The sequence below is a fragment of the Hydra vulgaris genome, chromosome 14 (assembly GCF_038396675.1).
Source record: "Hydra vulgaris chromosome 14, alternate assembly HydraT2T_AEP".
Lineage (NCBI taxonomy): Eukaryota > Metazoa > Cnidaria > Hydrozoa > Anthoathecata > Hydridae > Hydra > Hydra vulgaris.
Genome location: NC_088933.1, coordinates 41821374 through 41833427, shown reverse-complemented (window position 1 = coordinate 41833427; position 12054 = coordinate 41821374). Strand labels below are relative to the sequence as shown.

At 26.0% G+C, this 12054-nt stretch overlaps 1 protein-coding gene across 1 annotated transcript in view; it reads right to left on the bottom strand.

The window, feature by feature from the left end:
* The window catches only part of LOC100199926 (alpha-aminoadipic semialdehyde synthase, mitochondrial), a 68823-nt gene that overhangs the window by 9348 nt on the left and 47421 nt on the right, over positions 1-12054 (bottom strand). Inside the window, exons 16-23 of the mRNA XM_065817294.1 lie at positions 9941-10051; positions 6464-6572; positions 4167-4243; positions 3989-4052; positions 762-926; positions 599-691; positions 405-517; positions 234-325 (exon numbers count right to left, since the gene is read on the bottom strand). Coding sequence (XP_065673366.1) covers positions 234-325; positions 405-517; positions 599-691; positions 762-926; positions 3989-4052; positions 4167-4243; positions 6464-6572; positions 9941-10051 — 824 coding nt within the window. The remainder of the gene's footprint in view (positions 1-233; positions 326-404; positions 518-598; positions 692-761; positions 927-3988; positions 4053-4166; positions 4244-6463; positions 6573-9940; positions 10052-12054) is intronic.

Below are 12054 nucleotides of genomic sequence, written 5' to 3'. Positions count from 1 at the left end.
TTTTTAAATGGTTTTTGTTTTAATGACTGATTTATTTAAGGATGATTTATTGATTGACTGATTTATTTAGGGATAAGCAGGGTGTACATACACAGACTGACTTAAATAGGGAGAACATGCAAGGAGTGTATATACATGGATCCCTGCTTCACGCTCAATTAATAACCTGAAATTAGTGTACTTAAATAAGTGACTTTTGTCAGATAATAAAATCATCCAAGCGTAAATTATACCATATATAAGTTTTTTAGAAAGATAGTCAGCAAGTGTATCCAATGGAGTATCTTTAGCCTCAATTTTTGTCTCGCTACAGATTAATCCCAGACTATAAAACAGAAAACATTACTATTTATAAATGATTTTTTAATTTATGAGTTTAAATTAAAGTTTTATAACTAACTTACTCTTGTATTGCTTTTAAAGAAATGTCATTTCGACCAATTTTGTCATACACAATGATGCTAAGACTGTCACCACGAAGATCATGGCTGCCCAGCAAAATATTGATTAATTTACCCTAAAATCAAACTTTATTTTGATTAATTAAAGCGATTTAATGTTTGTAATAAAGTTATTAATATAAATTAAATCAACTAACCCAAGTAGTAGATGTTCCTGCTTCAAAACCTGGCACCTTTTTGGGATTGAGTAAACCAAGTTTTAACATTCCAATCACAGCAACAGAAAAATCCTATAACCAATTTGAAAAGTTAAACATTTGTGCATTTTTTTAACAAAAACAGCTACAATTCAATTTTAACCTTGTATCTCATTGTACCACGCAGCATAGTTTTAATATCATTAAGACCATATTTTTCAATATATGCAGTAGAATCTCTGTTTGGATAACCTTCTAAATTAAAACCAGGGAAAAAATCCAATGGCTTGCAACTTTGAAACAGTTGACCTGGCTCAATTTTCACTATCTAAAAATATGTAAACATGTATAAAAACAAATAAACAATATCAAAAATATAAATAAGTATAATATAAATAAACAAATATCAAAATATATAATACCCCTAAAAATTTTTCAAAAATCATGTAGAGTAAAACAGGGTAAAATGAAATAGCGGGTAGAATGAAATAGTTATTGGATAATTTATTAATTAATTATTGGATAATCTTTTTGCAAATATTTTTAAATCACATTGTAGAGAATACTTTTACGAGTAAAATGATATCAAACTTTATTTTTGATGAAAAAAAAAATTGTTATAAATTTTTAAGTTTTCGTATGCGTAATAAGATTTTTTTTATTATCTTGAGAAATGAACTTCAAACTCTCGGAAGTTAAATTTGATATCATCAAAAAGTTTGCTCGTACTTTTTACGCTGAATCTTTTTTTTCAAAACTAAATTTGTTAGTTAGGAAAAAAAGTTATGAGTAAAAAACGGAAAAAGAGAATTGTGGGTTTGAATGAAATACGCTAATAATAAGTAAAGCAATAGCTCACTTCCAAAATGCGATTTTTTTAATTAAATCTCAAGTGACCAATAAATCTCCAGCTATAAGTTTTTTGTATTGAAAAAAAATTTAAATGAAATCTTTCTGAATTTAAATGAATAACTTTTATTTACTGCTTTTATCAAATGATTCTAATGAATGAATGTGCATGTATTTCAAATGGATTATTGTTAAGTTTATTTTAATATAAAATATGCCTCGAAACAAATTGCATACAAAGAAAAAAGAAAAACTATACACCGAAGAGTAAGTTGCGCTTGCGGTGTTTAAGTACAAAGCGGTGAATTTTCACTTAACAAATCTGCATTCAGCATACCAGGAACAACTCTTCACAGGCGTGTCCACGGCATAAGTGAAACAATTGGCAGTGGTTCAAGCACAAGATTGTCAAAACAACTTGAATCAGTTTTGGTAGATACCCTCATCAAATTATATGATATTGGGCTTTGGTAGAATTTATAATAACACCATCACCCTAGTTACCGACTATTTACAACACCAAGGTCAATCTCATTTGTTTCCTAATGGTACACCAGGAAGAAATTGGTATAGCCTTTTCATAAATCAGTGGAGTTATAGGTTGAGCATCACAGCCATAGGCAATATTTTATCACTCAGAGCCGCTTTTTGCACGCAAGAAATAGTAGCAAAGTATTTCAACACACTATAAAAACAATTCAATGTAGCAGGTATCAACCAAAACACTCCATGTCATTTGTGGAATTTTGATGAAGTTGGCTTCTCTGATAATCAAGATAAGCAAAATATAGTTTGCCGACGTGGTGCAAAACGACCATTGAAATTGATTGGCAACAATGAAAAAATTCATTTTAAAGTTGGAAATCGCATTAATACTGTTGGTAATCGCCTTGCTCCACACACTATTTTTAAATCAAAAATATGACTGTACAGAGATTAATGCAAGTGGTCCAGATGATGCCGTATTCGCTATATCTCCATCCGAATGGATGGAAGATAAGCAATTTGTGCAGTGGCTCACTAACATGTATGTTCTTGCCATTAAGAAAATTCCAGGTAATTAGTTCAATTTAATTTTAGTTATCTAATTATATTTATCTAATTTTACATTTACAAAAGATTACATCAATCTAATTACAGTTATCTAATTTTAGGTATTCATACTTTAGTCGTAGATAGACATGTGACACATGTCACTTAATGGGTTGTACTTATTTGAGTCAGAACAATATCTTGTTGATTTGCTTACCAGCTCACTCATCACATTCTGCAGCCACTAGATATCGGTGTTTATTGCTGCTAATTACTTCAAGTTCAGTTACTTGTTTATATTAATATGACTAATTATATTTAGGTTAATAAAGTAAACAATTTACACTAAACTCTCAAATTTTCACTTCAGTTTTATGCAGAGACAAAGTTCAGCAACTTATCAAAAGATTGTTTTAGTCATCTGCAAAAAAAAAACTTTTCCGCTCTGGTGAAGTTTTTACACGTACCCAAATAGTCACTGGGTTTCGAGATTTAGAGCTAATTTTTCTTTGCTAAAAAACAACGTAAAATTAGCTCTAATGGCCAACAGCAAATAAACCAAGCAACAAGTCCAACAAAAATATTAGCTGCAAACCAATTCAAGTGTAAAAAGTGACAAAAGTGTTTAGGCAAAGCTTCAGCAAGTCAAAAAATGGAATGGTACCAGTGAGAAAAATCAAATTGCAAGGTTTGGCTATATCAAACATGCATGCCAAAGCGATATGTAAAACACGCTGAGTTTTATTGCACTGGAAAATGCAGCACAACTGATAACTCAACTCAACCTCTAGTACCTCTAAATGACTCAACATCAACACAAGAATAAAAAAGTTTATTTTGTTTGATTGATTTTTTAATTGTTATTATTGATTGTTTTTTTAATTGTTATTACTGATTGCTTTTTGTTTTTTTAATAAAGTATTGTTTTTATTACACATATATATTTATGTATTTCTTTCTCCCTGAATGTCAGAGTAGAACGGAATAAATTTTTTTTATATTTTTTTCAAATAAAGTTTCATAAAAAAACTTAAAAAAAAATTATTTGATTTTTATATATTAAAATACAGTTCAATATTCTCTACAACTTTAAAAAAAAAAAAAAAACCTTAACTATTCTATTTGACCCCATTTTACTCTATATCATGTAACACGTCAAAAACTTACAAAACTTTCAAATTAATTAAAATTACAAAAACTTACAAAAATTTAAATAAGTATAACATCAAAATATATATATATATATATATATATATATATATATATATATATTTTGATGTATATATATATATATATATATATATATATATATATATTTATATATATATATATATATATATATATATATATATATTTTGATGTTATACTTATTTAAATTTTTGTAAGTTTTTGTAATTTTAAGTAATTTGAAAGTTTTGTAAGTTTATATATATATATATATATATATATATATATATATATATATATATATATTTAACAATAATATATTTAAACAAGTAAAACGATTACTTTTCCATCTTGCATATAACATGCGCCATTCAATGCAGTCATTAATGCACCACGAGGTGACCAGCTAAAATAAAAATAAAATTTAAAAAATATAAACTAATATAAAAAAAGAATAAAATGAATTAAAAAAAAGAAGTAGTAATGTAGAAATAAGCAAAAAAAAAAAAAAAAAAATTACCTAAACTTATATCTCAAAGGATTTCCTGCATCTTCTGGAGCTGGTAAACCACCACAATATGACAAGAAAGAAACAACCTTTCAAAACAAAAAAAAAAAAATATTAAATAATTCAATAAAAAAAAGTGATAAAACAAATTTATTATGAAAAATGTCTTTGAAAAACGTTTTTAAATAATATTTTAGTGTTAACGGGTGATGCGGAAGTTATCGGACAAATCCTATTTTCATTATTTGAGCATAATAATTAGTTTTTGTGGTTTTATGCGTAAGCATAAACGTTCTATAAAATATAAACTTTATTATTTGAAACACAATTATTTAAAATAAGGTTAAATGCAGCTGAACGAGAATCTTTTCGAAAGCGACTAAAAATGTTTTTTGTAAATAAACCTAATATATAAAAAAAAAAAAAATCATAAATCATTTTGAAAAGGAAGGATTTGCTCGAAGTACAATATATGATAACCTAGAAAGACTTGAAACTGTTCAATCGTTTTCTGATAGAAAGCACCCTGGTCGTCCAACACCCTGGACTAGAGAAAAGAAAGCCGAATTAACGAGACTTGTCAACAATCGAAAAGGGGTCAGTCAGAGAAAAATAGGTATTAAATTCAGTGTAAATCAATCGACAATTGGTCGTCAGTTAAAAAAAATGAATATTAAATATAGAAAACGTGAAAAGACTCCAAAATACAATATAGATCAATAAATAAAGACAAAGAAAAGAAGCAGGAAACTAGTTAACCAACTCTATAACACAAAATCGCTTCTAGTCATCGATGACGAAAAATACTTTTGTTATGCAGGGGACAACATGCCTGGAAATTCTGGATACTACACAAACAACAAAAAAATATGCCCAGAAAGTGTTTGTTTTATAGGAAAAGAGAAATTTCCAAAAAGTTATTAATGTGGATAGCCATATCTGACCATGGTATGTCAAAGCCATTGTTTCGCACTTCCAAGGCTGTAGCGATCAATTCATCAATCTATATTAATGAATGTTTAGAAAAACGACCTCTTCCATTTATTTACAAGTATCATGGAGATTTTAACTATTTATTTTGGCCAGATTTAGCAAGTTCTCATTATTCTAAAGATTCTCTAAATTGGATGGACCAATATGCCTATTACGTTGATAAAGAATCCAATCCCCCAAATGTGCCTCAAGCACGACCAATTGAAAATTTTTGGGGACATTTGGCACAGAAGGTTTACGAGGGAGATTGGCAAGCTTCAACAGAGCAAGTTTTGATTGATCGCATTAAACTAAAACTACAAGAAATTGATTTAAACTTTTTACAGTCGCATATGAAAGGCGTCAGAGCAAAATTGAGATCAATTGCAGAGGGTGGTGTTTTTTCATATAAAAAATAATATACTTTTATTAAAAGATAAATGCTTTATTTAAAAAAAATATAATAGTAGTTTATTTTTTTATTTATAAATAAGTTATTGACGTTTTTATTTTGTCCGATAACTTCCGCATCACTCGTTATTTGTTGTGTAAAATTTAATATTTACATGTGTAACTTTTTTATGAGCCCAAACTAATTTTAAACTAATTTTATTCAGTAAATTATTATTAAAAATCAGAATTAATTTCTAAATGCCGACATGAAAATAAGTTCCTTTTAAAAAATTATAAAAACAAATGACCAGTCCAAATATATATTTATTTTTGTTAGTCACCTCCTCAAGGCTGAGAGGGCCGCTACAGATGAGGAGGCTACTTAATAGTGGTTATAACCCTCTCTCAATTCTATAAATCCGAAACATGAAACTTTACGAACAGGGCTGCTGCGCAGAGAAACAAGTTGAGCGCGGTACTACCAGGGATGTGGTGGGGATCAAACTTGGAACCTCTCGCTTATGAAGCGAGTGCTTTACCACTACACCACTACCGCATAATATATAAATATATATATATATACATATATATATATATATAAATATATATATATATAAAAATATATATATATATATACATATATATATATATATATAAATATATATATAAATATATATATATGTGTGTGTGTGTGTGTGTGTGTGTGTGTGTGTGTGTGTGTGTGTGTGTGTGTGTGTGTGTGTGTGTGTGTGTGTGTGTGTGTGAGTATTTATATGTATTTGCATGTGTGTATGCAAATACATATAAATTTCATGTATCAGCAGAATAAGGTCAGCACATCAAACCATTTAAGACAGAAACAAAAAATGGCATTAGACAGAGGCATCATACTTTGACTAAGGTTTTAGACAGAAAGAATAAACACAAATGGACATAATAAATACCTTTCCTCCATCTTCTTTTACTTCGTCAAAACATTTCATAGCCAATAAATGATCAATACCAGGATCAAGACCAATCTCTTGAAAAATAGTAATACCAGCCTCCAAAGCACTAAAAAATTTAGTTTCAGTATTTTAAAATTTAAAATAACAGTTTAAAATTTTTAAATTGTTATTCTAAATGTTTATTTTCATTATCATGAATGAAAAACCAAATTGTTAAGATTAAGATCAGGAAAAAAAAATAAAACAAAATGAAGTTGTGTAAAAGTACTAATTAAAATTTAATTCTTTAAATTATCAATCAACATCAGTTACAATTAAATGACTATTATAATTATATTTAAGTTAATAAAATAAACATTATTGCGTTGTTTTCATAATCTCTTTATTGTTTAAAAAATAATAAAACAAAAATACTAATTTAAATTACCTTTTAAAAATATGGCATAATTATGCCATATATAAAACATTAATTACAACTATAGCATAACTATGCTAGTTAATGGCTAAATGATAGTCAAAAAAATAAACATTAAACATTATTAAGTTAATAAAATAAACATTAATTAAAATCTAATTATTTAACAATTAATTAGTATAGTTTATTAATATTATATAATATTTATTAATAGTAAAAAATATTTTAATAATAATACTTAATATTATATTTAATATTATTATATTTTCTTATATTTTTATAATCAATTAAAAGTACATAAAACATTTATACTACCTCAAACAAATAGTTCGAAAAGAATTTTTAGAGCTATTTTAATAGCTCTAAAACTTCTAGCTTTTTGAAAATAAATAACTTCAATATTTTCGAACTATCGCTTTACCAAGTTCAGAAAATATATCTCTAGTAAACTTTTATTCAACAATTTTTTTAATATTATGTTTTATTTGTTTATTAATGAATTTCATTTATTTATCTCTTTATTATTTTAATAGCTCAATAAAAATCTAAAAATTTGAAGAATAAAATATAGTACGATTTTATTTGTTTGAAAATCATACTTATTTCATGAGAGTTATGAGATGTGAGAAATAAAGAATGGAATAAATCGAAAAAAAAAATAAAGGAATGAATGTTTAGTTAGTAAATTTTGCAAAAGATAATGAACAAAAAAAATATTAAGGAAACTGATAAAAATGACTGATTAATGAAGATTTGTAAAACTTCATTTTAAATTTGAGATCATTAATGAAATTGTGCTAAACTACATTTTACATCTGATATCACCAAAGGCTTTTAACATTCAATCAACTAAATCTGCATAGTTTTCAGTTTTATTATTTCCGAGAAAGGTTTTAACAACATTCACAAACAACAATCAAGTGGTTTCTTTCTTTCTATCAGTTATTTTAACAAATTCTTCGTCATTTATGAGGTAGCGAATTAGTGGTCCATCTGTTTTATTTTTGTAAATATATATTTAAGGTAGCAAATTTGTGCTCCAAAAACTATTTTATTTCTGCAAACAATGTGTTCATTCACAATGTTTGGCATATCCACTCCGAGAGTGTTGCAAATTGATCATTCTTTTTGTATCCAGTATTGCATAGAAATTTAGTAAAACCATTTTGCTGACCAAGGAGAAAGTCAACCATTTTTATGTCTACACAAATAAATTAAAGTTAAACATCATTTGAATGTAAGTCTCTTGAAAATAAACAAAATGGTCAATTGGTAAAGTACTTAAAATATTGTCATTAATAGCTCAAAGGCTACGGTTTGAGCTATTGCTAAAGTCTTCATTCTGTTGGATTATACAGAAATACCCAACTGTAAAAGGAAACCTGAAATATCATTACAGAAAACAAATGGACTTCTGAAAAAAATATCAAAATATTATTTATAGGCAAATTTTATAAAATTAGTTATGTTAGTAATGTTTAAGTTTTTCCTATTTAAATTTTGATATTATCTGAATGTTTGCAATTACAGTTTAGAACTCTATAAAAAAAAATTTCAAATTTCAAAAATCTATTAAAGCTTTAGTATTTGATATAAAAGGTCTGGGAAAAAAGGTCTTGAAAGAAAGGTTTGGAAACTAAACTTACAAACTTTAGAAAATTGCAGAACTATGAAGTATTTAATATAACACTAATCGTAAATTTTTTTTTTTAAAAACATCTTTACTTCCAACAAGGCTGCAAGTTACTGGAAGAGAAAAGATGAAATTTTTAAAGCAAGGTAACGATTTGAAAGATGACTTAAAAGATTTTAAACTATATGAATCAGGAAAATAAGATAAAGGAAGCAAGTTCCAAAAAACTAATGTTCTAGAAAAAAATCTTGACAAATAAGAATTTTTGTAGCACTTAGGAACTGTCACAGTAAAAAGATGAGAATTAATTGAATGAATAGTAACACAAAAAATGAATTTTAATGGATGGCATAAGTAACGCAAACTCTTTAGAGCAGTATCCATTATAATTCATCGAGTACATTATCGTTCATAAATATAGGAAGATCTAGATTATTGCAATAACGATAATGGTTTTAAAATCAAAAGTCTCACACTTGTTACTTCATGAACAAGTGATAATCTTTAATGGAATATGCTTGGACATAACAATTGGTGAATTGAAATGGAACATGTTTGGACATAACAATAGGTGATTTGAAATAAAACATGCATGGACATAAAGAGTGGTATTTGAGATGGAATATGTTTGGACATAACAAGTGGCGATTTGAAATGAAACGTTGAAACAAACAATGGAACAAATGGACAAAATAGAAGGTAAAAAGTTATATTTTTCAAGAAATAATTTTTTTTAATAACAGGAAAATTAAAAACTGGATTTTTTGTTAAATTATTTTTCATGGTTTTTAAGTTTTGTTGAAAACTATGTTACATAATATAAATTAAATACAGAATAAAAAAACTATATTTATAATTAAAAAAATTACAAAGCAAAAATAAAAAATCATATTTAAAAAAGTTTTTAAGTTTTTAAGTAGGTAAAAAATAAAACAAATTTAACATTAATTTAATATTTCAAAAAGCATTTAAATATATCAGAATAACTTATAGTAAAATTAATTAATATTACTTTTACTTTAAGTTACTAATAATTAGTTAATAATAATATTTCTCTTTTATAAGCATTTTTTTTTAATCACATATTTCATACGTGTAAATTTTATAGAAAACAGAAAAAAGTGTTTTTGAACCAGGCTATATATACACCAGGCCCTTTTATTCTACAATTAAAAAAAATTGCAATCAAATGATATTCAACTTTTTTTTAAACATATTGCAATATTCTACAGCTCAGATTGTTTTTAAAGTGAAACACTGTATAAATATATATAATGTAAAAAGATAATAAACATAAAAAATTAACTATACATTATAATAGATCTTTTTTAACATAGATAATAAATTAGATTATAAATAATCTGTTATATCTGTTATATTAGATTTATTTTATTTTACATAGAAAATCAAAAATAGCTAGACCAACCTTTGATGAAGACTTTTCATTTCAGGTGAGACATAACTAGCTGTTAACATATTTTTTCTTTCAGAAATACAAACTTTTGCAATTTCTGGATGAAATGTGTATGGAAGCAAACTAGATATATAAAAAAAAAAAAAAACTCAAACTAAAAATTCAATTTAAATTAGTAAAATAATAATTTATAATTGCAATAATGATGTTTAAAAAAAATTTTTTTTTTTAATTTACTATTTTTTTATATATATATGTGTATGACACACACTCATATACATGTGTAAATAAATGATACTTATCATTTAGTTAAACTTTACTGGTTATATGGTCAAGAACTGTCGCATAATGCAAAAAAAGATGTGGCAACAGAAATACAGAACAAAAAAGATCTAAACAGAAAGAATTCTTTTGCAAAAAAAGGGCTTTTTTTTTTGCAACTTGAGTGGAATAGCAAAAGTAGAAGTAGTAGAAGCAAAAGAAAAAGAAAAACGAAGGTAAAAATAAGATAGTGCATCTTATTCAAAGTCAGAAGAAAGTAAGGAGCATTATCTAACACAACTTCAGCCATTGATGCTTCTTTCTTGAATGTACAGCATATTATTATACATTTATATAAAACAAGATTTCCAAACAATTCAAAGAAAACAAAAAGTACACACAGACAACTGAAAACTTAAAACTCAAGAAGTAGGAAGCTATCACAAATGGATAACAAAAGAAAATCTTTATCTTGGAGTGAAAACATAAACTAAGTAAAAAAAAAACTCCACTAAAACAGATGTTAGCAGCAGAAACAAACAAAAATATTAATTTGTTTTACATTCAGCAAAAGTCTTGAAAGATGCAAAAAGTTTTAAAAGATTTGCTTCTCACTCAAAGAGTGATCTATTCCATGAAATTGATAAGTTTGTTAGTATCCTTGAGATGTGCGAAGATTATATTTTTGGAGATGCAACATATGAAATAAAAACATAAAGTTATGAATTACCAGATGATACAGATATCATATCATGATGCAGATATCATATCAGAAACCATATTTTAAAAAGAATGAAAAAACTTACAGCTGAATCTTTTGAGTTCTTTGATACATCTAGTAATGTAGAGCTTTTGTAACTGTGCATGTGCAAGATTAACAATAATAAATGGAAAGCGAGGTATGGTTCTAAATTTTTTTTTTATAGTATAAATTTTTATTTTTAATTTTTAATATATATATATATATATATATATATATATATATATATATATATATATATATATATATATATATATATATATATATATTGATTTAAATTTTCTAAATTATATTTTGAACAGGTGGAGAGCATGCTATATTACTAATCGATGAGTTTGATCAAACAGTCAATGATTCTTAGATTCAGCAAATCTCTGATTTCTTTAGAACAAAGATTATTAGATCACCTTAAGATACCGAATACATGTAGAAAAGGGAACAACCATTTGAAACCTATACTTACTCCTCCAGATACAAGGCCTTCATTAAAAAAATTAGCTGATCTTATTGTACGCAAACAGGTTGACATTTTACAAAGTAATTTGTCTTGTTTGCCAGTCTTATACAATCAAAAAGACACACCTTGGGATGGCATTTTGTTCATAATATTATAGATATTCTTAATTCAAAGAAATCTGAAAAAATTAAAGCTAATCTGATCGTCATAGAATTAGCACACTTTTTTCAACTAAAATTTGTTAAAAAAAGATAGGGAGCTGTTTTATAAACACATGGGACATTCTACTGCCATTAATGAAAACACTTATCAAGTACCTTTAGATTTAATAGAAATTACTAAAGTTGGAAAATATCTCCTTAACTTTGATTATCATATATTGATAGTTTACATCAAGTTTTTATAAATTATGACAAAAAAAATATGAAAAACACTTTTACCTTTTTAATTAAAAGTGTTAAGTTATTATAAGTTGATACTCACACAAGTCATAAGTCATATACAAAATTAATGTAGTTTAAAAATAAGTTAGTGCATATAGTTATGTATTGTTATTTTCAGCGAAATCAGTCAGGAACTTATTGATCTTTCATATGATTATTTCATATATATATATATATATATATATATATATATATATATATATAT